The sequence below is a fragment of the Lepus europaeus genome, chromosome 10 (assembly GCF_033115175.1).
Source record: "Lepus europaeus isolate LE1 chromosome 10, mLepTim1.pri, whole genome shotgun sequence".
In the NCBI taxonomy this organism is placed as follows: Eukaryota; Metazoa; Chordata; class Mammalia; order Lagomorpha; family Leporidae; genus Lepus; species Lepus europaeus.
The window spans coordinates 113,544,779-113,570,907 of NC_084836.1; the positions used below are offsets into that span (position 1 = coordinate 113,544,779).

The window sequence follows — 26,129 nt, forward strand, 5'->3', positions numbered from 1 at the left end:
CCGAGCCGGAGGGCGCAGCTCACCTTGGCGTAGTCGAAGCCGTGCCGCTCCTTGACGCCGTTGCGGCAGAGTGTGTAGTTGTAGAAGCGGGAGTTCTTCAGCAGGCTGACCCACTCCTTCCAGCCGGGCGGCACGTACGAGCCGTTGTACTCGTTCAGGTACTTCCCGAAGAAAGCTGCGGGCAGGAGGGAGGCGCGTGAGACGAGCCCCGGCCCCAGGAGGGAGGCGTGAGACGGCAGGAGCCCCGGCCCCGCTCGCGAAGCCGAGGCAGTGAGCTTCCACCTGCCGGCCCGCTCCCCAAGCGCCCTCGACGGCCGGGCAGGGGACCCGCGGGCTCGCAGGTGGAGCTGGCGCCCTGGCTGGGCAAAACGCACCCTCTGAAGACACCATCCTGGAGCCGACGTCCCCTTCTCCAGTGTCGTCACACGCACACAGTGTCATATCGAGGCTGGCAGGGAAAACCTATGATGTCCAAATACGATCATCAAACTATGCGAGGGCTCTGTGACAGAGTAACGCGTCCTTTGGAAAACTAATATGGTGAAGGCGAGACCCTGCAGAGCGCCCACGGCAAGGCTGCGGCTTGTGGAACTACTCGGTTTTGCGATACCCAAACATCGGCGGTTTCCACGGCCGACAGCCTGGACTGGCCGGCAGCCTAGCTCACGATGGAAGCCAAAGGAAAGCGTCGGTCGACAGCTAGTGAAAAACCTCAGGTTCAAGTACGTGCACTCCCTGGACTCCGTCTACCACATGGCCACCGGTGTGACACATTTAGAGTGACCGGCGACACCTAGCGTCGGTGGGGCTGCAGGTGGCTGGGACCCCTCGCGCCCTGCTGGTAGGGAGTCAACCAGTCCCACCCCCGCGGAGGCCTCCTTGGCTGCGTCACAACCTCTGGCCCAGGGCTCCGACCTTGGGTGCCTGCCCGAGAGAAAAGCACTTGCGTACAGGACGTGCTCGGAGAGGCACAGCCCCAATAGCAAACAAGCAGAAGCCAACCGCGCAACCATGGCGACCCCCAGCCTCCCCGCCCCTTGTCCCCGGGAGCATCCCACAGAGCGGGGCTCAGCCGGCCTCCCCAGGAGACGGCAGCCAGGAAGGACCCGGGGTCAGTGGGTCACAGGGTCCTTGGAGCAAACGGTCACAGACAAGACAGCGACAGGCGAGTGTGGCTCGGGTGCAGCGAAACGTTGTTTGCAAGAACAGAGCAGTGGCTGGACGAGGTCCGCGGCTGTAACCAGGGCTTTGGACGGACACACAGGGCCCGCACAGCCCCATTCTGCCCTTGCATCTCCTCTGCAGAGGGAGCCGCCCTCAAGGAATACTAGATTAAGAGTGAGCCAGTGAGCAAGTTCCCATCTGTTGGCTCAAGCCCCAAATGCTCACGACAGTCAGGCTGGGCTGGGCCAGGCCAGCGCTGGGAGCTGGGAGCTCGGATCCAGGTCTCCCACAGGGAGGCAGGGGCCCAGCCACCAGTGCCGCCACTGCTGCCTGCTGGGGTCCGCGCGAGTCAGGAGCCCGCGTCGGGAATTGAACCCTGGTACTCTGATGAGGGGTGCAGGCGTCTCCGCTGTCTCCACCAAACCAGCAAGGCGAGTTCTAAGGAGGCCGCTCCCCACAGGCGGGGCGGGGCCGGGAGGGCCTGCGCCCCCAGGGAGCCCACCTAACTCCCGAGCTGCTCAGGAAGTGGCCGCCTGCAGAGCCCGCCCTCGCCTGACACATCCGGCCGCAACAGCCAGAGCTACACCCAAAGCCAGGCGCCAGGAGCCTCCTCTGGGTCTCCCACGTGGGTGCAGGGACCCAAGCACTTGGGCCATCTTCCGCTGCTTTCCCAGGCCACAGCAGAGAGCTGGATCGGAAGTGGAGCAGTCGGGACTCGAACCGGTGCCCCTATGGGATGCCGGCACTGCGGGCAGTGGCCTTACCAGCTGTGCCACAGCGCCGGCCCCTCGTGAGCCTTTTCATCAGCGACAGCCTGGCACCACGGCCTGCACGGATGCTGGGCCAGTACGTGCTGTGATGTTGGCACAAAGACGAAGCCGTCTCGTGACGTGGTCCTCAGACCGCACCCCCTCACCGGGTGACCTGTGATGGCACCTTGGGCACCTACGGCACAGCAGGCAGGAGCTGCGCTAGGTGCCGCAGGGCTGGCCCCTCGTGAGGCCGGCATCCTGGCAGCGGACTGCGACGCATGAAGATGATGTAGCGGTGACAGCGGGGATCGGGACAGCCAAGAGCACCCCAGGGCCCCGCGGAGCTGCGAGCTCGGGGGCCGGAAGACGAGAACAAGAAAGTCGGCTGGGGAAAGGGGAACGGGTGGTGCAAAGGTCCTGGGACAGGAAGGAGCTATGGGCCCGAGGAGGACAGTAGGGAGGGAGGAGGTGACACTGTGGGGGGTGACATCATGGGGGGGAGGTGACATCATGGGGAGGAGGTGACATTGCAGGGGTGACACCGTGGGGGGGAGGTGACACCGTGGGGGGGGGAGGTGACACCGTGGGGGGGGGGAGGTGACACCGCGGGGGGAGGGGACATCGCTGGGGGGGATGTTCCCCCCGGGGAGGAGAACAGGATGGGGGGCTGACGGGGGCCACGCGGGCCCTAGATGGAGCGCAGCCAGGGTCTGCACTAAATGTGGTTCTCCTGGAATCTGGGCCAGAGCGCAGGACACCTCTTAGAACATACCCAGGCCCACAGTGGCTTCAGATGCATACAATTTCACCCCTGGGTTTGCAGAAGAGCGGCTGAAGACCGGGACAGACGCCCTGGGGCCCTCGGTCCCCTCCCAGGTCTCCCCGTCCTGGGATCTGTCCCCTCGGATCCGGGCCAGGCCTCTCCCAGGAACTGCAGCGTGGCATGCTAATGAGCTACGAGTCCCGGCCCAGCTTGGGGGAGGGTCTCCTGGGGGCGGGGGGACATGAGGTCCTGGGAGCCCACGGTCCGTGCCCACCGTCCCGGGCCACAGATGCGACATCCTGAGCTCTCCTGTTGGATCGGCCCCTCGCACAGCCCTCCCCTCTCTCCCCCTCTGACGCTTTCAAAACCCAGAGTTGATTATTCAGGCTCCATGAGGCCCCGGAAGATGGGGTACAGCCAGGCTTTTAGTGCCAAATTAGATTTCGCTCTCATTTGATTAGATTTCCCAAGGCGGTTTTTAAAATGGTTATTCCGGCACCAGTTGAGGTGGCAGAAGCAAATTAGCATGGGCCCTGGGGCTCCGGGACTGGGAGCCGCAGCCAAGAGACCGAGCCGGAATCCAAACCACGACACAAAGGACAGCTCGTGGCGGGGGCCCGGGCAGCCTGGCTTCGCCGAGCCGCCGCGGTTGGGACAGTGCCGGGGAGGGACAGACGGGGGGCAGGGCGACTCGGCAGCAGAGGAGGAGGAACGAGACCAGGCCAGGAAAGGGCGTGGAGGAGGTGCTGGCCGCCGCTGTCCCCGGCAGCAGAGGACAGAGCGCCGTCTCCCAGGCACAGGCTCAGGCCGCGAGGGTCCGGGTTGGCCTGGGGCCAACCTGTGGCCCTCTGGGCACTTCCGCTTCCTCACTCAGGGACATGAGGGCTGAACTGCGCTCTGGGCTGCAGGGTGCACACATTACCCGTTCCTGCTGTGTCTGCCCGGCCCCCAGCTGGCCAGGGATGGGCAGACAACCACACTGGGCATGCTGAGGTTATTTTTAGGAAGCTACTAGATGTGCAACCTGAACCATTCGAAGAAAACACTGGGGAGATGCTTCAGGCCATGGGAATAGGCAAGGGCGCTTCGCACCAGACCCTAGTAGCACAGGAAAACGAAAATGTAGACAAACGGGATCTCATTAAACCACAGAGCGTCTGCACGCAAGGGGAGAAACCGACAGAGGGAGGAGGCAGCGTCTGCACACAAGGGGAGGAACCGACAGAGGGAGGAGGCAGCGTCTGCAAGCGAGACACCTGGTGGGGACTTGATACCAGGGCACACATGGAGCTCACACCACCCAGCAGCAAACACCCGAAGCCAAGGCGCTCCAACAGGCGCTTTCCAGAGGAAGACGTGTGAACGGCTGACAGGTGCCCGCAGAAAACCTTCCGCATCACTATTCCCCAGGGACCGGCAAAGCCCGACCACGCCAAGCCCCCCCCCCCCCCCCCCCCCCAAGCCAGTCGGGCTGTTATCAGACAGAACGCGCTGGCGACCACGTGGACGGGACCCGTGCACGCTGCTGCTAACAGAAGTTAGCACAGACAGCCTGGAGATTCTTCAAAACCCTAAACGAGAGCCACCACGTGGTCCCACAACCTCACTGCCAGATACAAGTGTGCCCCCAGGGGAAATGGAACACCTGCTGCTGTAACCACCTAAGAGTCCCTGCATTGATGAACGGACGCAGAAAACACGGGGCCTACAGGCGACGGAATACTACTCAGCCCCGAAAAAGGCGCCTCCAGCCACACGGCGGGAACCAGAGGTCTTGATGTTAGGAAGTCCCCCCCCAGAAAGGCAAGACCACAGCTCTTAAGTGTGCAGTATAAGACCTTTGATCTCGGGCCGGCGCTGTGGCGTAGAGGGTTAAGCGGCCACCTGTGATGCCCGCATCCCATATGGGCACCAATCCAAGCCCCGACTACTCCACTCCTCATCCAGCTCCTTGCTAATGCGCCTTGGGAAGTAGAAGATGCCTTCCCAAACCACAGCCGCCAGGAGGGTCACCCGGAACCCAAGACCCAGCCCAGCCCCACCGGCGGCTCATCCTGCCCCAGCCACCCCACAGCTAGCTCTCGGCCACCCCAGGGCATTTGCACCTGCTTCTCCCCTCCCCCCGCTGCTGTGGGCATGTGATACTTCCTCCTCCCCTCTCAGGATCCCCGCCTCGATTCCCCCAGGCTGATTCTGAAATGATCGAAGGAGGTATCTGTCTTCTTATTGTTCTCTTCTCTCCACCCAGGATGTGGGCTCCAAGAGGCGGGAGTCTGGTCTGGGCGCGGTAGCCCAGCACCTGCCAGGAGCAGCCACACGGCGAGCAGCTGGCGGGAGGGCAGGATCCGTGGGCTGGGAGAGCCACGCCCCTGTCTTATTGAAAAGGATTTCTGCCACGGTAGCTGCAGCGGAGGGTGCCACACACTGCAGAAACCACCCACGGAGGGGCCGTGTGCAGAGCCCGCTGACCACGGGGGAGACCAAGGGGACGGGGCTGGGCCTCCTGGAGACGGCGGGCAGTGCTTGGGGCTAAGGGGTGAGGCCAGGGATGCTGCACCGCACAGGCCCGGGTGACAAAGGGCAACCGGGCCCCAGGGTTGCAGATCTGCCCTGGGCACACACGGGCCCCAGCAGCAGGGGTGCCACGGGGCCTTCAGGGGCGCAGCTTCCGGTCAGAGGACCGAGCCCCAGCCCCACGCCCTGGGGTACGAGCGCGGGCCTCAGCCTCAGCGAGCCCATCTGCAGAGGGGAGCAGCAGCATGGTGGACCTCGCCTGTCCAGGGAGACAGCTCCTCGAGGAACTGCGGTCCCCCCAGTGCAGCCAGAAAACCTGGGCCTCAAGGGAAAAGGTGCTGGGCGTCGGGACCTGGAGGAGAGGCAGACCCTGGACAGGGCGCGCCCAGGACCGCTGCCACAGGCACTGGCTGTCGGGACCCGGAGGAGAGGCAGACCCTGGATAGGGCACACCAGGGACATCTGGAGAGGCAGACCCTGGACAGGCCGTGCCTGGGACCGCTGCTGCAGGCGCTGGCCGTCGGGACCCGGAGGAGAGGCAGACCCTGGAGAGGGCATGTCCGGGACCGCAGCAGCAGGCGTGCAGAGGGACATCCGGGCTGCCAAGGGCGAGGAACAGTGCGAGCCCGAGTGATGGGGGTTGGCCAGCGACAAATGAAGTCGGACGCTCTGCGAGGTCCATCCCGCCGGGAGCACACTGCCCTGTTTCACGCGGGAGCCTGGGCAGACAAAGCCCTGACTTGTGTGGGCATTTGAGGAGAGAACCAGCAGACAGAAGGTCCCTGTCTCTCTGCCTTCCAAATAAATAAAAATGGAAAGAACTGTGGCCAATTATTTGAAAGAGTAGTAATCACAGATCTATCACTTTGTAGCATGTACGTTTCTATGATAAATGACCATTTTCCCCAAACAGCATGGGATTGGCGGGAACCGCGCCGTTTCACGTTTGCACAGACCCCCGTGAGGCCTGGGGTGACGGACAGCTGGGTTCTCACACCTGCATCTGCCTTCATCCTGCTGCCATTCCTTGTTTTGGTTGTAACCCTGAAAACCCATCGGCTGCAGACAACGGAGCGCTATTTAATCCCTTTTTAGTCGACCTGAGTATGTCATACACCTGCTAGAAAGTTCCACCTTGCATCTGCACGAGGATGGCAAATAATGAGGGCAGACGATGTAGTTTTGGGTCTGGGGGTTCCCGGGTAAGGCAGCATACAGTCGGGAGAAGGGCTCGGCCAATGTTTCCATGTAACCGACTTCCTCTGTGGTCCTGTGTTTTCCTCCACGCACAGGCGCCCTGCGTGCACATGATGGGCGACTTCCGTCCGATTCTCCACAGGAAGTGGGCGTGCCTTCCCTGTGTCTCCCACTTCCTGCGCCGGGGTGTGGACATGGTGGGGAGCCATGCCGATGAGGGCAAGTCCCCAGGATGCTGGAGCCTGGAAGCCAGCATACCATCCCTGCTGGGCAGTCTGTGCCCAGATGGCCAAGCGCGAGGGAGCTAAGCGGCCATCTCTGTCATCTGGGAACCCAGTGCCCCCAGCTCTGCCCGCCCCCAGCGAGCGCAGGGCTTGGCTGTGACCCGGCCGGTGCCACCACCATCCGCAGCTTTGCAGCCACCAGGTCTCTGCTGCGCTCATCCAGCCCTGCCGCCACCGAGTGAAATTAGTCGTGGGCGATACATAAATTAATGCCCATAAAACCTTCCACACGCAGGCAGGCACAGACTCCTCCGGCTGTGGTTTGCTGACCCTACCCTCCAGGAATGCTAACGCCGGCAAGGTCATCACTGCGCTTTTTTTTTAAAAAGGAGGTTTTGAATCTAAAATTGGGGGTGCAATATCCAGATTTTAAGGAGCATCTTGTAACTCAAAGGGGACAGACGTGGGGTGGCCCGAGGCTGTGGGATTCGGTTCTCAGGGGCACAAGCTGAAGATGAGCTGATTTTGGGGGCATCTCCGTCCAGGCAGAGGTGGGAGACTTTCGCCATCGGGTGTGTGGTTTCTTGGGGCTTCTGGGGAGAGAAGCCGGTTTGCACGCTCGGGAACACTAAATACAGATGTGTAGTGCCGCAGGACCGCAGTCTGTTTTCCTGGCAGACTGGCTGACGGAGGAGGCAGGGCTGCAGGGAAATGCATTCCAGGAGCCCGGAGCCCAGAGGCCCCCAGGGCTGGGGCACTTGGGAGATTCTGTAACTGGATCCTTTTAACTTTGGGCTGCCTGCAAGGTTACAACATGCGTCTTTCTTCTGCTTTGAAAAGACACTCGACGCAAATGACTGCCCGCAGCGATACATCAATGTGGTGGAAGCCCTGGATGTCAGAGCCCGGATTTGTGGCCTGAGAACGGCGGGGAGGCGAGCGAGGAAGGGAGCGGGGTGGGGGGAGGTGGTGGGCTCGATTCTGTGCAAAGCAGCATCTTGTGCTGGAAGTAGAGTGGGCGGGGCTGGGAGACCCGCCCTCCTCTTGCAGCATCGGTTTCTGCGTGGACATCTGCTTCGTCTTTTTGCCCAGCCTTTTCCTGACTGTGTCTTCAGTTACCAAAGAGAGAGAACCAACTCTCCCCTCGGTCACCCTGACCTGCTCCGGTGAGGTTGCTCCAGCTCCTACTCCTTGGCTCAGTTCAGCACGTGACCTGGGGCCTGACCAATCAGGATAGCCCACCTCCCCGGGCCTCCGTGATTGGGTCAGGGTGAGACACAGGACCCTGGCTGAGCCAATGGGAGCCTCCCCTGGGACTTTTGCTGGAGCCACTGGAAAGAGCCCTCCCCATCAGCAGAGCTCCGACTGCTGTGAGATGGACCCTGGTGGTCATTCTGCCACCCCAAAGGGGGAATCTTCCTAAAAATAGAGCCAACCCAGAAGAAAGAAAATCCAAGAAGCTGAAAGACAAGATTCCTAGGACGATGTCTGAGTGCCGGGACCCAGCCAATGGGCACGAACTGATTCCAGTTGATGCCGGCCAGTGAGAATCCCCCATATCCCACTCTGTGCCTCTTTTCTGCTGTAGCTTAAGGCCTGAGCCATCACACAAGCATGCAAATCTTTACTGAACACACAGCACCTGCCAGGCACTGTTCACAGACGGGCACTGGGCACAACGGATCAGAAGGGAGTTCCCAAACACCTAAGACCATTTCCAGGGGACTAAGTCCCAAGAGGACCATAAAGCAGGTGTCATGGTGGAGAATGAGAGCGGGAGGTGAGAGCTGACACAGACTGGCCAGGGAGGAAGAGGAGGTGGAACGGGGACATTCTCCACGGAATGGAAGAAGAGTGATGACAAGGAGACAACTGCAGGTGCCAAGGCCCCGGGGCAGGAACGACCTTGGGACATTTGGAGAAACAGCAGAGAGGCCGGGAGGCCCAAGAGTCGTCAGAAAGGAAGGGAGATGTGGGTAGAAGGGGGGCGGCCCCGGCTGTGAGCTGTGTGCAAACTTCTCTAAGGGGCGGCATGCAGCTGGTGCGGGGTCCTGAGCAGCGAGCCACGCCAGACCTCTCCCAGCGTTTAAGCAGTCCTCTGGCTTGGGCTGGGCAGGAGGCGTGGCTTACTGCTGGGGGGAGGTGGGGCTGAGGGCTGCCCTGGTCCTGGCCCCTCGCAAGCACCCGTTTCCCACCTGCCTGGTCGTGGCGATGCCACTGCTATGGAGGAAGCCTGGGCAGTAGATGACCCCGAGGTCACGGCTGAGTGGCTGCGGTGGCACAGGTCGAGCTGCCGGGGAGGCTGCCTGGGCCTCGGATTGGAAGCTGGGCTCAGCCCCGGGCTCCTGCGCGGGTCACGCGGCTTCAGCGAACGAGGGCGGGCTGTTCATTTCCCGCAGACTCACCTGGCTGGGGCGGGGGGGCTCCTCCAGCGCCAGGCTTTATCGCCTGCTGAGTCACCACTGGGAAGAGCCAACTTCACATCGCTTTTGCTCCTTTCTAAGTGTCCAGAAGAATGGGACAGAGGAGGCAGGGAAGAGCCAGGAGAGACCCCCGTCTGGCGGGACCAGCGATCAGCGGGTATTTAATGATCACCTCGGGGGGTGGGGGGCTGGCACCAAGCCGAGCCTGCCAGGAGTGGTCTTGGCACTGCTGGACTCGCGTGCCCGCTCTGTGACACCTACAAACCTCCCTCATTCTACTGCGAGGGAATTTATAGGTAACAAAAGCCACCTACGCACCGCATTTCCAGGAAAAAAAAAATCAACAGGATGCTCTGACCTCGGTCTATGAGAAAAAGAAAAGGAAGGCAATTTATAATAAAAAACCTGCACGTGACACTTCTCAAGATGTCCCTCACGGAGACGTGATGGGGCCACACGCCTGTAGCTAGAGGCAGACGCCCTGGGAACGCGCCCGAGACAGACGCAGCATGAGTGAGCGCAGCACTGGCGATGCAAACCCCCCCGGCCACACTGCATCCAGGACGAGAGTTCAGAAATTCTGCGTTTAAGTGCATCGTTCCTTCCGTTCTCTCATCACGCACCTTCCCGGGAAACGCAGGGCACGTTAAGTTGTTCCCTGAAACCTGCTGTGCTCGTATATAAACGAGACTTCGGCTCAAGGTTCAGCAACAATAAACTCACCCCAACCTGCCTATGCAGAGGGTCTGGTAGGACACTCAGAGGCCATGTGGGACAGGAGGCAACTCGGGGGCCGTGAGGGCTCTCCTGTGCAGAGCGCCACGACTGACCAGTCTCTGGTCTCCGCCCCAGGAAGCTGCAGTTCCCAGCCTGCATCACCACCAGAAACACGTTCCATCCCCTAGGGGGCGCTGTGCTCCCTGAGAACTCGCACTATGCTTGCCGTGGGTCTGGCTGGTGTTGATAGTCCAGCCAGGATAACGGGCCCCCGCCCTGCCCAGCCTGCCCTCTGCCGCAGGTGCATTCAAACTTGGCATCCTGGGGTCTAGGAAGGTTCACACAGGCATGGCAGAGAGCAGGTGCCCCTGGCCTGGGAAGTGCTGAGGCATAGCGGGTTCGACTCTCTCTCTCCCCTTCCGAGAGGGCTCCCTGAGTTCTAGAAATGACCTGTCCATCAAGGGATGCTTAGACAAGGAGCACCTGTCCACGACAGGTGGAACCCGGGAGCTGCTCCCGATCCTGAGCCCTGACCTGGGAGGCAGGATGGGCTGGGAACAGATGCAGGTGCTGGGGATGGAGGGGGACCAGGCTGCTGAGGATTACATGAGCTGAGGCAGTAAAGGTGGCAGCGGCGGTGCGTGGGCGAATGCCACACCACCACCAACGCAGGCGCTCATTCCCACAGCCTGCCGGGCACCACCTCCCCTGACGTCGGCTCTGCTCGGATCAGGCTGTCCTCACGCTGTCCCGCAGCTGACCCTGCACTGAGAGAAGCGTTCTCCGTCTGCGGCGTGCGGTACCCAGGGGTGCCTGCTGGACGCCTGACCTCTGGCTGGCACGCCTGAGAAACGGACATTTTATTTTGATTTAATTTCAGTTAATTTATAATGAGCTCCCTGTGGCTGGTGGCCAGTGTACTGGACCATGTGGTTCTAGACTAACCCCTTCCAGGACGTGCCGGGCAGCCACGGCCAGCACCCAGGAGATGCTGCAGAGGTCACCCTTGCCTTGAAACCCTCCTCGAGGCTCCCAGGACGGGTTTAAGCGCCCACCCCCCCACCATCTTCTCCCCCACTTTCACCACGACCATCACAGGTATCGTAAAGCCGCTGTATTTACAGGGTCCCCAAGGGAAACCCACGCCCGGGACAGGAAGACTGCACAGGACAAATGGCGGAGTTGGGGCCACGCCATGGACCACGCCCGGGCGGGAAGGGTGGGCGGCTGGCTTGCCCAGGGTCCACCTCACGGCTCTGTAGCCCTCGTGCAGGTGAGCGGGTGGGAGGACCCCACTGTGTGGGCTCAACCACGTCTCCCCCAGCCCCTCTCCCCCAGCCCCACACTCACGCCAGTCCTCACCCAGGTGTCTGTGGTCAGGGGAGATGAGTCCTGCGCCTGTGAAATCCGGACACAGATTGAGAGGGAGAAGGCCACAGGCGGAGCGGGACACACAGAGAGATGGTGGCCAATGTGGCCAGGCGGCCAGGAAAGGCTACCCTGACAGCTGTGGCCCCGTGGAAGCTGATGGCGGATTTCTGGACTCCAGATCCACGAGAGCAGGGCACTGTCTTGTCTGAAGCAGCACCAGGGGCCGGCACATGGCCTGAGGGTCCGGGACAGAGGGCGTCGCCTGCACCCAGACAGAAGTCTTGGCCTGGCAGCCTCCCCATGTCCAAGACACGGAGGTGAAGCACTCGCACCTGCCTCCTCTCCTGGCCTGGGTCACACGGCGACACACAGGCTGCAGTGCTGTTGTGGGGGGAAACTGAGGCTCAGTGGGTCCTCCGGATGCCTCCCTCGTTCTGAGTGCGCAGGTTTGGGGGGAGGAATTTGGCTTGAGGGGTGCACAGAGGTGGCAAAGCTGTCTCCCGAGGACGCCCCGGGCCAGCAGTGGCCTCTGAGGGCTGCCTAGCCTGGACCTGCGTGGTGAGGAAGGGAGGGAGGGAGGGATGGCGGCCTGTCCCACTGGGCGGATGGAGCCGGAAGCGGCGGCCGGGCGCGTGAGGGGCAGCTGGGCCGGGGGAAGAAGGAGGGAGCTGTGTGCGCTCCAGGCGAGAGGAAGAGAGCAGGGGCCAAGCCGGAGAAGAGCCAAGCACAGAGAAGGCGGCGATTGTGCGGCAGGGACAGCTGCGCCCGGGGCCTGGGAGCGGCCGGGAAGAACTCAAGTCCTCTCTTCTCTGTGTGTGTGCAGAAAGAGGAGGAAGGGCAGAGATGGGGATTGGGGGGGGGGGGGGGGGAGACACAGGAAGGATGGGGGAGGGGAGGGGCCCGCGCGGAGTCGGCAGGTGCACCCCCTCTACAGCGATCTGTGCACCTACTACGGGGATCCAGCGGGGACAGCACGCACCGTCCCTGCCTCCACGGAGCTGGCGTCTCAGAAGCAAGACCGACCACGAGCCGAGCAGGCAGGACACACAGCCAGCGGCTGGAAGGGCCACGGAGCTGCAATAGGAAAGCCTGTTCGTGGGGACCGCAGCATAGGGGTAACAGGAGGGCAGCTGTGTGCCCGGCCACGACGGGCATCAGGGCACAGAGGCCCTGTCCCCTGCCATGGCGGCTGCCCGAGAGTGCCAGCTCCCAGGTTTATATGAAAAGAGCAGAAATAACAGGCGCTCAGGGCCAAGTCTGAAAACAGGCTCCAGCCGGGAACCCCGGCAAAGCCCGGGCTCACATGGAGGGCTGCTCCCAGGAACATTCTAGAAGATGACAGGGGACGGGCAGCAAGCTCACTGCCGTCTCTGCAGAAGTCTGTGGCAGAGGCAGAAGCCGCCTCACCACAGCCAGGTTCAGATGGCAATGTGGGCCGAGGAGGGGACAACCTGGACCAGAACACGGGCACCGCGGCTGCGCTCGCCTGGGACGGCGGGGGGGGGGGGTGGTGGTGGTGGTGTCTGGTTCCTGGTTCCCCTGGAGCAGCGGGAACTCACGCTCGCCTCCCCTCCCCTTCCTTCCCAGTAGTCTCAGTAGCCACGCGGGCTTTCAAGATGTGGGTAGAAACACACCGAACAACTATGCAGGGCGTGCAAGTTTTTGCTCCCAATAAAGAGATTATGCCTTTGAACTGCAGAGAGGGGCACAGGCACGCACAGGCACACACCTTCCATTCGCTGGGTCACACCCCCACATGCCTGTAACAGCTGGGGCTGGGCCAGGCCGAAGCCAGGAATCCCATCTGCCACATGGGTAGCAGGGACCCAAGAGCTTGGGTCACCACCTCGGCCTCCCAGGAAGCTGGAGCAGCCAGGACTTGAATCCGGCATCCAAGACGGGATGTGGCTCCAAGCCGTGGTTTAACCCGCTGTGCCACGACACTCACCCAGCGCACGCATTTTTCCGCAAATTTTTGAAGTCCCTTGTATTGGGGGTTCAGGTGCTGGGGGACCAGGACTTGCAGCTGCCGCCCCAGGGACAGCTGACCCAGGCTAAGCTACACGACAGCGTGCAGGTGCTCTGCCTGGCCACTGGAGTAGGGGATGGCAGATGTCTCAAGCCGGGCCAATCAGAAGGAGCTTCACAGTTTCAGGAATCTGGGAAAATGCGGCTGCTCGATACGGCTGGATGGGAAGGGGGAGGCCGGAGCCCCTGGAAGCGCCAGTCACCATCCCGAGACCTTGAGCCTTCCGACAAGATGGTGACACCGCTACGCCACGGGCTGCGACTCTGCCTGAAAGCGCGCCTGTGTCCCTCCAGCAGAGAGAAGGAAAATTCCTGGCTGGGACGCCCCCCGGCCACCAGCACGGCAGGAGAGCAAACAGGGCAGCCAGCTAGTGTCCCCCATTACTGAAGCGAAACTCGGGGTTCGCGGCCTGAGCACACTGCAGACTGCAAGCAGGTGCACAGGGGATGTGCCCGTGTGGCGCTGGCTCTGCTGGCACCGGGCTGGCGGCCAGCGAGGTTGTTAAAGCTTGAAGATGACTTCATCCCCCTGAACGCCTGCAGGAGTCAAAGTCCTGAAACCTCAGGTGAAGGGGAGTGGGGGGTGGGAGCGTCTCCGGTGTTGAGGTGGGGCCAACAGGAAGTAGTCAGACCTGATCGGGGGGGCGGAGCCCCTGCGATTCCATCCTGGTGGCTTGATAGGGGGAGACGGCACACACAGGGAGGCACCTGCTCCTGCCACAAGTGCGGCAGTGTAGGACGCCCCCCCCACAGCCTGCGCCGTGCCGGGGACCTTGTGCTTTCAGGTCTCTGAGCCCAATCCAACTTCTCCTCTGCAGAGCAGCCCACCCCGGGCATTTTATTCCAGCAGTGACACGCTGACTGGTGTCAGGCAGCGGTCACAGCCTGCTGCAGGTGCGCCTCTCGGCTGGTAACTGACAGCATCGGCCCCAGGTGGCCTGTGTCATCCCCTGCTACTTGCACACATCACCGTAGCAAAATTTCTCAAGGGCCGAGACCAGCCCAGACACTGTTCTAACACACCGAACCCTCACGAAACCCTCTGAGCACGACCCACACTTGCAGCAACCAAGCCGTGGAAGTCAAAGACAATTGTCTGAGCTCACGTGGCCAGGAAGTGGCAGAGCCTGGATTCAAACCCCAACCAAACCCATGCTCTCAGCCTCTTGGCAAAGCGGAGGGAGAGGTCTCAGGCCGAGAAGCCCCGGGACCTTCACTGGAGGTCTCTGCGGGGCAGAGGTTCACGTGGTCCTTTGCTGACCTTACCCATGAACTCCTGGGCGCAGTCGGAGCAGCAGCTGGTTCAAGAACACGCTCGCGGATGACCAAGCATCCAGATAGAGGCTCACCAGGCCTCTATCCCTGCGGGGACATTCGTGCCGCAGAGCCAAGCCCCCAGCATCCGAAGCAGCTGCCCACGGATTCTCCACTAACTGATGTTTATCCCTCTTGAACCAAGCACCTCTCCTCGGCCTCTGTCGAGCTCTGTGGCACTCACTGGGCGACGCAAAGCGAGACTGCAGCAAAGTGCACGTCTTTCCAAACAGGCAGGGTTTGTGAAGTGACAGATGGGAGAGGACAGCGTGGGACGCGAGCAAGCCCATCGGCCAACCAGCCCGGGCCCCGCGATGACCGAAGGTGAGGCTGGGGCGCGGGTGGCGAGGTAATAGCTCTTCGTTGGGCAACTCAGATGTCAGCAGCCAGGACAGGCCCTCGGAAGCCAGCTCAGGGCCTCCAATCCTTTCTCCACGAGGACCCTGCAGTGGGTCTACGTGGGGAAGGGACAGAACACAGCCCTCCCGACGGACGCTTCCATCCGACAAGCCTGGCTTAGCCTCCTGGCTAAGATGCCTGTGTCCCACATCAGGGGCCTGGGCTCAGCAGCCAGCTCTGGCTCCTGAGCCCGGCCTCCTGCCAATCCAGACCCTGGGAGGCTGCGGGGTGGCTCCAGGGATTGGGAGACCAGGATTGCATTCCCAACCCCTACTCTGCTCACTGCTCACTTAGGAGAGGGAACCCACAGACGGGAGCCGTATCTCTCTCTCTGTCCCATAAATAAATAAAGCAGGCGCAGGAGTCCAGTTGTTCCAGTAGCCTCGGCTCAGTTAAATACCGTGAGATGTCACCAGGTGGTTGTCCGCGTTCTGTAGTTTCATTTTTCCATTAAAATATCTAAATACACTAAAAGCACGATTTATTACGAAATGCCGGCTGCTTGTGTGAGTTCGTCTCCCCCAGCTCGGGCTGACCCGACACAACCTCCAACAGCCGAGAGCCGCGGCCGAGACGTTTGTCCCCCCACGCCGCGGTATCTCCCTCCTTCCTTCTTCTCCCACGCTGAACTAGTTCTCAGCTGGGCAAGTGACCGCTAAGCCTAACGACTGCCTTTCCCCCCCAGGCTCCCCGGCAGCCGCGTGTGGGCCGTGGGCAGAAACGGTCCGTGTCTGAGCGACCCACGGAGACGGCCACCCAGACTGCGCAGAACTGGAAGTGAGAGGAATCCAGGGCTGACACCTGGGCTCACACACGCACAGCCAAATCGAACACGACCCCTGCCCCCGATGCCCACGTGCAAATAGGTTTACCGTGGCTCCGCAGCCAGCAGCACACCTGACCTCAGGGGTTAGAGAGGTATCCCATATTCTGGGGCCAGCATCGTGCCAGTCCCGGCCGCTCCACTTCCAGTCCAGCTCCCTGATAATGTGCCTGGAAAGGCAGCGGAAGATGGCCCAAGTCCTTGGGTCCCTGCACATAGGAGACCTGGATGGAGTCCCAGCCCCTGGCTTCAGCCTGGCCCAGCCCCGGCCGTTGCAGCCATTTGAGGAGTGACCCATCGGAAGGGAGATCTCTGTGTCTCTCTCTCTCTCTCTGTAACTCTTTCAAATAGATGGATAAACCTTTAAAAATGTATTATATATTCTAATAGATGTCAGACAAACCAAGTTAATCTAAAAGGGATTCTGAATTCACGAAAGTTCTTGTCATTTTCTCAATCAATAAACGCTGATCAAGGTAACCAATATGCAGTGGGATCTTTCCAATGTTTTCTCTTTAATCAGCGACTTAACATACAACTCAATGCGGGGCAGGAGGGGAAACGTATAAGGTACACGCAGCTCAGCAGGCAATCTGGGAAAACAGGTGTTTTCAGGGGCCCGCGTTCTGAAGGGGAGGCTGGACTGGGATTCCAGGTGCAGAGGGCCACTTCACACACAACGAGCAAAGTTGTCGCTGGCTGGCGACTTCACAGCACCGCCTCGAGGAGGGTGGGTTAGCTAGCCAGAGTTGGATGGGAGCAACTCTTGGGGCACACAGCTCTGGGTGGTTTGTGAATTTCGGGGTGCTAGTTTGGAAGACCAGTTACTCTCAAGCTGGTTCCTTTACTTACATCACCTGTAAGATTTGGTGAGGCCGGCAGGGTCTTAGCTCCGGCCACGAGCCCGCCACGTGGCCCGAATGAGCCAGAAACTAGCACACGTGAGTCTCCTTTCAATTTCACAGACGCCATTTCCACGCCTCTCCCCCCAGCTGAATCCGATCCCCAGCCTCGCTTCCGTCTCGAGGACACCACATGCACCTCATCTTCCGACTCCGTTGGCCCGTGAGCCACACCAGCACTCACACACTCGCGTGCATTAAAAAAAAAAAAAAAAAAAAAGACACATTTTGCCACCACTTTCAAAAATCAGGAAGCTTGAGTGAGAATCCGATGTAAGAGTAGCTGGAGGTCGGCAGCTCTGAGCAGCCATGGCCAGAAGTTCTGGACCCGAGTGGCAGACGCTCCCTTGTGCCCCCACCTGTCCTGCTTCCAGCAGCAGCACCCAGGTCCCCCCAGCCACCCAGGGTGGTGGCCCAGCGTGCCCTCTGCACACATGGCTCTCTGCAGAGGCTGGAGCCCGCAGGACATGCGGGGTGCGTTGGCCGGCCCTCGCTCTCGGCGGGACCTGCCGTCTAGAGGATTCCAGCAGTGGGAGGGGCGTGCAGAGGACCCATCGTACCGACCTGCTCCCTCCCATGTGCTGGGGAAGCCACCCAGCCCGAGGAGGCGCCTGTCCCACACGTCACTCCCACTCAAACCACCCCCGTCACTAGGGTCCCTGGCAGGACGCCCGCGGTGCGAGGGGCTCACCTGTGCGGTAGCCGGTGCTGTTGAGGTACACGGCGAAGGTGCGGCTCTCGTGCTGTGCCTGCCAGGAGGGTGAGGAGCAGTTCTCGTTGTTGGTGTAGGTGTTGTGGTTGTGCACGTACTTGCCGGTGAGGATGGAGGAGCGCGAGGGGCAGCACATGGGCGTGGTCACGAAGGCGTTGATGAAGTGCGCCCCGCCCTGTCCCATGATGCGCCGCGTCTTGTTCATCACCTGCATGGAACCTGCAAGCAGCACAGGGCGCAGGTGAGCGGAGGCCGGAGCCAGCGACCGGCGCAGCCCCTCCCCCCGCCCCATCCTGCAGGGGGCCCGTTTTGGAAATCTAAGGGGGAGGGGACAGCAGGGCACCGTGGTCCTGAGTCCCCCTGGACATGCCGGCGAGGCAGGTGGACACCTGTGGGTAGGTGACCCGGGACGCTTTTCTGCAGGCACAAACACGGTCATCTTCCCCTTTCTGCCGAGCGACCACCAGGAGGCTGTGGGGAGACCGTGCTGTGTTTTGCTTGGCGCCTTCCCAAGGATTGTTCGCTCTTACTGAAATCTGGTCACGCCAACCGTCCGGCCAACCTTTCCCCAGAAAACTCCGCAGCCGAGACGCCCTGCGCCCGCCTTGAACCACGCTCACCTCCTGGGGCCGCTCTGTTCTTGGAGCCCAGAACCCCATTCTCCCACATGGAACCTGTCGGCCATGCTGCTCCCAGGGGCCCTTGGGGGTCCGGCAGGTGTCTGGTGGCCCTGCCCCCAGCACATGTCACTGGGACTTAATGACACACACCAGGCAGTGTGCCTTCACTCGCACCTGTTCCCAAGGATGATGGAGGAGAGCGGGTGGGAGCCCTACTGTGTGCAGGCCACTGCCCTGCTCAGCACGGCATCCTGGGCGCCGCGACGGCGTGTGACACAGGAGGCACTCAGCAAGCGTGGGAGGCCTGGCTGCGTCACCGCCCACCTCCTCTGTGCCCGAGCGCTTCGCAGAGCTCATGCGAATCTTCTCTGCCAAGGCCAGCCTCAACTTCCCCGCCCAGGCCGTGCAGGTCTCGAAGAGTCTGCAGATGTATGTTAAGGATCTGATCGTTCGGGAATTACTGGGGTGGGGCCGAAACCCAATGACAGGTGTCTGTATCGAGCAGAGACTGGCCCGATGCAGCCATAAGCCAAGGGGCGCCCTGGGCCCCCCAAAGCTGGAAGGGACTGCTCCCCTGGAGCCTTCGGGGCAAGCATAGCCCTGTGACAGCTCCAGAACCCCGAGAGACTAAGTCTCCACTGTCTGGGAATTTGTGGGTGCACCAAGCACCTGAGGTTCTTGCCAGGAGCTGTGACCCCCATCAGCAGCCCCCAGAGACCCCCAAACAACGGAACAGACCCTCCGCCTTCTGTCCCTAAGGAGATTACTTTGGGCTTTCTTGTCCCATCTTTCTGCTGACCAGGGAAGGAAACCCCGAGACGGTCCCTGGGGCAGAGATCGGATCTCGTCACTGCCTCTAACCACGCAGGAGAGTCTCCCCTTGCACTGAGACTACGACCCGGTTCCTCCCTGCGGCGTCCACCGGCGCCTGCCCTTTGCTCTCGGCTTGCTCACCGGATCTCCCAGGAGCTCCGAACTCACTCCTGCCTGTGCTATTGCCTCTGCCCGGGGTTCTCTCCCTGAGACTTTGGGCTGGCAGAGCCCACGTTCAGCGCTCAAACCAAAGGTCACCTCCTTAGCACCCGAAGGAGCTCACACCAGGGCTACTTCCCATCTTCCGAAGCGACTGGAGTGACCGGTTGGCTCCAGCTGTGACTGGTGCGCAACTAGAGGGTTTTGCCGGGTGCAGGGCCTCCCCTCACCAGCTGGCGCTGCTCAGCACAGCGGGCCAAGGGAGTGTGGGCAGACTCGGGTCAGCAGGGCCCCAGTCCATCCTGGCAGGCGCTGCCGCGCGCGGCACAGGGCACTTCACAGTCGGTGGGAGCCCCTGGGAGGGCGAGCGGCAGGTGTCCTCTAGTTCAGGGCCTGAGGATTTCAGCCGAGCGCAGACACAAAGCAGGTGTCTCCACTCCGCCCCGGGCGACCCTGAGACACCCGGGTTAGGAGCGAGGCCCTCAGGGAAGCAGCTCAGCAGAGCAGCTGCGCGAGGCAGGGACTCCCTGACGTTTTCCCTGGGCCCAGCACATAGTAGGTGCTCAGCAAACGCCTGCTGTGACCTCCCTCTCTGGGGTTCCCAGGAAACTCAGGAGCCCAGACTGGTGTACGGCCACAGACCCTGTGCGTGGGTTTTGTGCACTGGATCTAGAACAATCTGACCTTAATTACATCAAATAGCTCACGTGTGCTTTTCTTTGCCACATGCCCTCGTCTTTTTGTTTTTAAGCTTTATTTATTTGAAAGGCAGAGTTACAGAGAGAGTTTTCATCCGCTGGTTCACGCCCCAAATAGCCAACACCCAGAACCGAGCTGGTCTGAAGCCAGGAGCCAGGAGTTTCCTCCGGGTCCCCCCATGTGGGTGCAGGGGCCCAAGGACATCAGCAGGGAGCTGGATCAACACTGGAGCAGCCGGGACTCGAACCAGTGCCCTTATGGGATGCGGTGCTGCAGGCGGTGGCTTTATCTGCTACACCACAGCACCAGCCCCTTCCCCCTGTAGTCTTACACCAACTTCGCCGGGTCCCTGGGGGGGCTGATAGCGCAGCCCCTGAAATCTAAGCAGCTGAGACGGCTGCACATCACCCCTGGAGCAGGGGGCAGCGTCCCACAACCACAGTAACAATCGCTGTGCCACTGGCTGTTCACGGCTGGCCACGCGATGCGTCATTTGCTTCTCTCACCATCTTAGGGACCAGGGAACGGAGCTTGGGGGGCTGAATGACGCTCAAGGGGGCTCTGCTGGGAAGGTGGTGAGGACTGAGGCCCAGCACGGTCAGGCGGCGGGCGGGGCGCTGGGGTTCACATTCACGGGAGGACGCACAAAGATGTCCCCGTGCTCTTGGTTGAGCCCTGGCTGCAGCGAGGCTGAGAGCGGTCCCCTAGTGTTCGCACGGGTGACGTTAGCCGCCACGCCAGCAGTGGGTGGCCCAGTGTGCTGTCGTCTGCTGGTTCCCTCCCAAATGGCCACAATGGCCAGGACTGGGCCAGGCTGAAGCCAGGAGCCAGGAATTCCATTTGTGCCTCCCATGCGGGTGCAGGGGCCCAAATACATATGCCATCCTCCACTGCCTTCCCCAGGTGCATCAGCAGGGAGCTGGATCAGAGGTGGAGCTGCCAGGACTCGAACCAGCGCTCTGATACAGGATGGTGGCGTCGCAGGCGGCGGCTTAACCTGTTCGAGGTTGGCTGCTCTGCGTGCTGGCGTATTTGCATATCTGTGTACTTATCTGGTTTGCTGTCTCCGGTGGTCCAAGGGCCATGATTACTGACTGTGCGCCCCAGCGCCAGCCCCAAAGCCGGGAACACTGCCTGGCACACAGTAGGCGCCCCCTAAGCCCCTCTCAGCTGTGCAAATCCTGTGCACTCCAGGAGGAAGCAACCCTTAAGCCGCCAGTCCTCAAATCCCACGAGACAGGACAAAGCACCCGGCAGCGAGGCCTCGGCCTCTCCTGTTCTCCAGGGACCACAGCACAAAGGCCCAGCGGGGCCTCCGACCCCTCGCCCAGCCGCCACCTGCTGAATAATCCGTCGCAGGCAGCCGCCCTGAATGCCGGGTTGGCTAAGAGCAAGTGGCCATGGAACCGTTTATTTTTAATGTGCTCAAAGCCGGAGGGTCCAGGCACTCTCAACCCCCACCCCCACCCCAGCGACTCAGGGACACAAGCCGTGGCATGCTCTTAGCCGCCACGCTCTGTGCGCGTGGCCGGTGAGCCCATGGAGATCACCATGTCAATCCACTCGCTCCCCGCGAGCCCTCAGTGGGGACAAGAGCGGCTTAACTGAACCTGGCACAGCAGCGAAGTGTGTGCTACACACCACCCCCGAGGCCAGGACCCCATGCCCAGCCCCGCCCAGCCCCGCCCAGCCTGAGGTGCGTGGACGGCGCTGGTGCCAGGAAGGCGCCTGGAAGCCACGGCCACGCACAAATCAACAGGAGTTTGGAACGAGGCCGGGCCCGCCAACCCAAACTCGTTTTGACTAATATCGGTCTGGGGATGTGCAGATAAAACAGCCGGGGCCGCTCCTCTCCGGGCCTGAACCTCCCCAGTGCGCTGGGCTGGGAGGGAGGTCACCCTGAGGGAGGTCACTCCTCTCCAGGAGCCAGGACCTGAACTCTAGGGCCCCAGCCCTGACTGCCAGCCCTCCATGTCCCCCCCGCCCAGCCCCTGAGACTCTCCACCCATTTGCGACGGCTTTTTGGGGCTCCAAATTGATTATCTGATATTTTTGGGACTTCACAGAACTTTCATCTCAATCCAAGGAGCTGCCAATTATGGATTTCATGTGCTAGTTCTATTTTTTGACGTACAAGACGATGAGCTTGCAAAGTGGCAAAAATCCTCTTTTTTGGACTGATCACCACCTGCACCGGGAGTGTCCAACGCAGCCTCCATCCACTCTCCCCAAGGCCTGGATCGTGGCAGTGGCCGTCTAAGGCACTCAGCAGGTGCCACGGCTTTCATGACGGAAACCTGACCCAGTATCTGCCTCTCCTGGGCCAAGGCAGCTCACGGCTACTGGGGGCAGGTGCACACTGCGCCTCTCCAGACCCCCAAGGCCCCTACTTGGGTGGCACTGGAGTCACTGGTTTTGACTGATAACCAGATGACCACTTCCTGTGGTTGTTTGCTTAAAATTATGGGTCAAGGGCAGGCGCTGTGGCACAGCGGGTTAAGCCGCCACCTGCGATGCCAGCACCCCATATGGGCACCGGTTCTTGTCCCAGCTGCTCCACTTCTGATCCAGCTCTCTTCCATGGCCTGGGAAAGCAGTAGAAGATGGCCCAAGTCCTTGGGCCCCTGCACTCACGTGGGAGACCAGGAAGAAGCTCCTGGCTCCTGCCTGGCTATTGCGGCCATCTGGGGCGTGAACCAGCAGATGGAAGATTTTTTTTTGTTTCTCCCTCTTCCTCTGTAACTGTGCTTCCAGTAAGTAAATAATTCTGTAAAAAATATGGGTCAACGTTAGTGTCTGTGATGGCAGGGTGCTTGGGGGAGCGCTGGCAGTTACTTCGAGACCAGAGGAAATAAAACTGGAGTGAATAACTCAGCGTCTTAAATCTGTACCTGACCGCTCTGGCGTCTGGCCTGGGCTGACGCGGTAGACTCTTAACCTGTCATCCGCTTGCACCCTGGTCCCATATCCGGGTGCTCCCCTTGGCCGCCAGAGGGCTCCTTTAAAAACCTAAGGCCACACCTTCAGACAACCTGGCTCCACTCTCCCCGGAGACTGGACAGAGTCCAGCTCTCCCCACGGCCCTCAAGGCCCCCGGTCTGAAGGCTCCTTGTCCACGAGGCTTCCACTGCGCCTTGGCCCTGGGCAGCCTCACATGAGACTCCTTGCTGCCTCTGGATCCCAACAAGCATGGCCCTGTCTCAGGACCCTTGCACCTGCTGCTCCTCCGCCCAGTCTCAACCCTCGGTGCATTGCGGTCCCTGCAAATACGCACATCGCCTCCTCAGGGGGGCGCTCTCGGGGCCGTGCTGACTGCGATCACTCCACCCCTCCCGTCTTGTTCTGCACTGCTCCCCTTGGCATGAACGTGGGAGTAGGTGACGAGAAAACATTCTCGGGGATCCGCAAACCGCAGACGGCTGCCTCCGGGGTGAGCAGCAGCCACGGCGCTCGCTGACCCGAGGGCCGGGAAGCACTCGGCTCCTTTGAAGTCAGTCTGCTCCCCTCACATGGCTCTCAGTGTGCTGGGACTGTGGGGAGAGAGCTGACGAGGAAGAGCGCAAAGCAAATGCCCTGTGACGCTGGCCGCCTTCCACGGCTTTTATCTGGAGAACAGATAAGCAAGTGTGGAATGTTCTAGCAAGAGGCCTCTGGGCAAGGACTCCTGTCTGCCTTTGACTCCTGAAGAGGCCACAGTCGGGAGGCCAAGGGCCGGGCTGCTCACACAAGTGTTCAGTTAGGTTTTTCCAGTGCACAAAGAATCCCGCACCCACATCTTACCGCGCAGGATGGGGTGGGCGGGCGGGCGGGCAGCACCCACATCCCGCGTCTGAGTGCCTGGGGCTGGTTCCCAGCGCTGCCTCCTGCCTCCGGTTCCCTGCCAGTGCAGACTCCCGGGGCAGCCGTGATGACTCCAGACCTCAGGTCCCTGCCACTGATGTGGGAGACCCCGCTGGAGCCCCGGCCTCCTTCCTGGCTGTGGCCCGGCCCAGCCCTGGCTATCGTGGGCGTTTGGGAAGTGAACTGGAAGGTGGGATCACTCTGTCTTTCTCTGCTTCTAACTCTCTGTCGCAAATAGATACTTTTTTTTTTTTTTTTCCCGAAGAAGAAAATGTAGGGTATTTTCCTGGGACCATGCGACAGCTTGTCAGTGCCCCGGCATCTTTGCTCTCCAGTCCCTCTTCTGTAAAAAGATATTAAAAATTATACTCTGTGACCACGTGGGCAGGGAGATGACTGCTTTACTATCCTGCATCAAAGCGTTTTCTCAGATGTTAGGCTACAGAGTTTCTTCTGATTTTAACAAGGCTCAAGAGTTCTCAAAGTCCCCGCGAGTCCCCTGGGTCTCCCCAGCATCGGCCCGCAGGAGAATTTGGCCTGGGATTTTCCACAGAAGTGTCTCTGGCGTCTCCCGAAATCTGTAACAGCAGGAAATGCGTCTGACCTGGGCACACCCGGCACCCGCTGCGGCCCCTCCCCAACCCACCGGCCCCTGGGGCTCCCAGGCTGTGCGTCCTCCTCTCCTGGGGGTCGAGGAGGGGCCCCTTAAGGGCCACCTGGCCAGGAGACAGGGAGGATGAAGAACAGGACACATGCCCCTTGCAGGCCCTCCCAGCGTCTCCTCTCCCATCTGTAGAGTTTTGTGTGTTAAAAGCGTTCAACTCCAGGCCGGCGCTGTGGCATGGCAGTGCGGGCATCCCATGTGGGCACCAGTTCTAGTGCTGGCTGCTCTACTTCCAATCCAGCTCTCTGCTATGGCCTGGGAAAGCAGCAGAAGATGGTCCAAGTGCTTGGGCACCTGTACTCATCCTGGCTTCGGATTGGTGTAGCTCTGGCCATAGCGGCCTTCTGGGGAGTGAACCAGCAGATAGAAGACCTCTCTTTCTGCCCCTCTGTAACTCTCCCTTTCAAATAAATAATATTTTGTTTTTAAAAAAGCATTCAGCTCTTAAATATGTACAGACTGTGTAACACATACATGCACACACATGTGTGCACACACATACACGCTGCCGTCCAGCCGGAGCCCCCAACTCCTCTCTCCTCTGTACTGCCGGGTACCCAGGAGGCGTGAGCGGCCTTAAATCACTACTTTCTGTGGGTTTCCATTTTCCTCTATAAAAACAGAGCACAAAGATAACTAGGCATTAAGCTTTCTTTCAACTGTGAAATTCCGGGACAATTCTAGAACATTCTATGTCACCACCGAATTCTGTTTTTAACCCTAGTAAACCATTGGGTCATTTGTATAAGACAAGGAGAGATCTCCCATCCACTGGTTTATTCCCCAAATGTCCAGAGCAGCCAGGGCTGGGCCAAGCCCAAGCCAGGAGGCAGGAGGCAGGAGGCAGGAGGCAGGAGCTCATCTAGGTCTTCCATTGGGGTGTCAGGGACCCAGGTACTGAGCCCTCACCCGCTGCCTCCCAGGGTGCACATCAGCAGGGAGCTGGAATCAGAGCAGAGCAGGGACTCAAACCAGGCACTGGGGCGTGGCAGGCAGCTCAAGGGGCTCCCTAACTGCTGTGCCGAGAACGCCCACCCCGCTAACCTTTTTTAATTGAGCACAGCTCACGGTCAGTTCAGCTGTTTGACAATCCCGGGGTGGACCGAGCGAGCAGGGCCCCTTCTTCCTCTGCCGCCCCCCCCCCCCCCGTGCCCGCAGCCCTGAGCGCGGTCCACTCCAGACGGGACCAGCGAAGTACCCCTGAAACGGACCACTCTCCGGCGCCCCAGGGTCTCGCAGGAGTGGGGGGGCGGAGGCTGTGGGTCCCTTCAGGTGTGACCTGGCTTTGCAGGGTGGCAGGTGCAGCGCTCTGAGCTGGGTCACAGGTGCAGAAGCCCCGTGTCCTGCCCCCTCTTGGGAGGCTGCTGTCTGCCCCCCAGGCTGGAATTCACCTGCAGCCTTGTCTGCTCAAGCAGGCCCAAGAAAGGCCCGAGGGAGACCGTGGGGGCCCTCTCCTGCCCTTGGCAGTCACGAACTCAAGTCCAGTGTCACCACTACGTGTTAAGCTCTGCAGAGCCAAGGCTCAGAATTGGTTCCCACAGCCCCAGGCCACGGATGTGGGTAAGCAGCCCTTGGCTTTCTCCACCGCCTCCTGACCCGGTCAGCCTCAGTGGGGCAGGGGCGAGGCCCGGTGCCTCATTGGCCATTTCCTGTCCCGACAGCCCCACCCCACTCCCTGGTGTCACTCCGCCACCAGGAAGTTTATTCACTGGGGTGGGGCTCTGCCTACAGCCTGGAACCCCGGAGCTCTCCCCAGTCTCCCCAGCTGCAGACACTGTGTCAGCATCTGCTCCCCCCCACACCCCGCTCTCCAAAAAGCGGGGAGGAGCCGCGCCGGTCTCCCTCCCTCACGCCCAGCCCTGCTGCCACCCACCTGCAAAACCCTCAGGGCAGGGTCCCCACCTGTCCCTCCCTGCCATGCTCCCGCTCCTGGGCCACGCCCTGTCCACCTGCAGCACTCAGAACATTCCCGTGACCGTCCAGCCTCGTGCTAAATTCCAGACTCTTGCCCTTACCCGGCCCTGCTACCTC

At 60.9% G+C, this 26,129-nt stretch overlaps 1 protein-coding gene across 2 annotated transcripts in view; it reads right to left on the reverse strand.

Annotated features, from left to right (window-relative positions):
- SULF2 (sulfatase 2) overlaps window positions 1-26,129 on the reverse strand; it is a 64,627-nt gene that overhangs the window by 32,396 nt on the left and 6,102 nt on the right. For both annotated transcript variants that reach the window (XM_062204323.1, XM_062204322.1), the window contains exons 2-3: window positions 17,283-17,522; window positions 24-175 (exon numbers count right to left, since the gene is read on the reverse strand). In XM_062204323.1, the coding sequence (XP_062060307.1) occupies window positions 24-175; window positions 17,283-17,522 (392 nt within the window). The remainder of the gene's footprint in view (window positions 1-23; window positions 176-17,282; window positions 17,523-26,129) is intronic.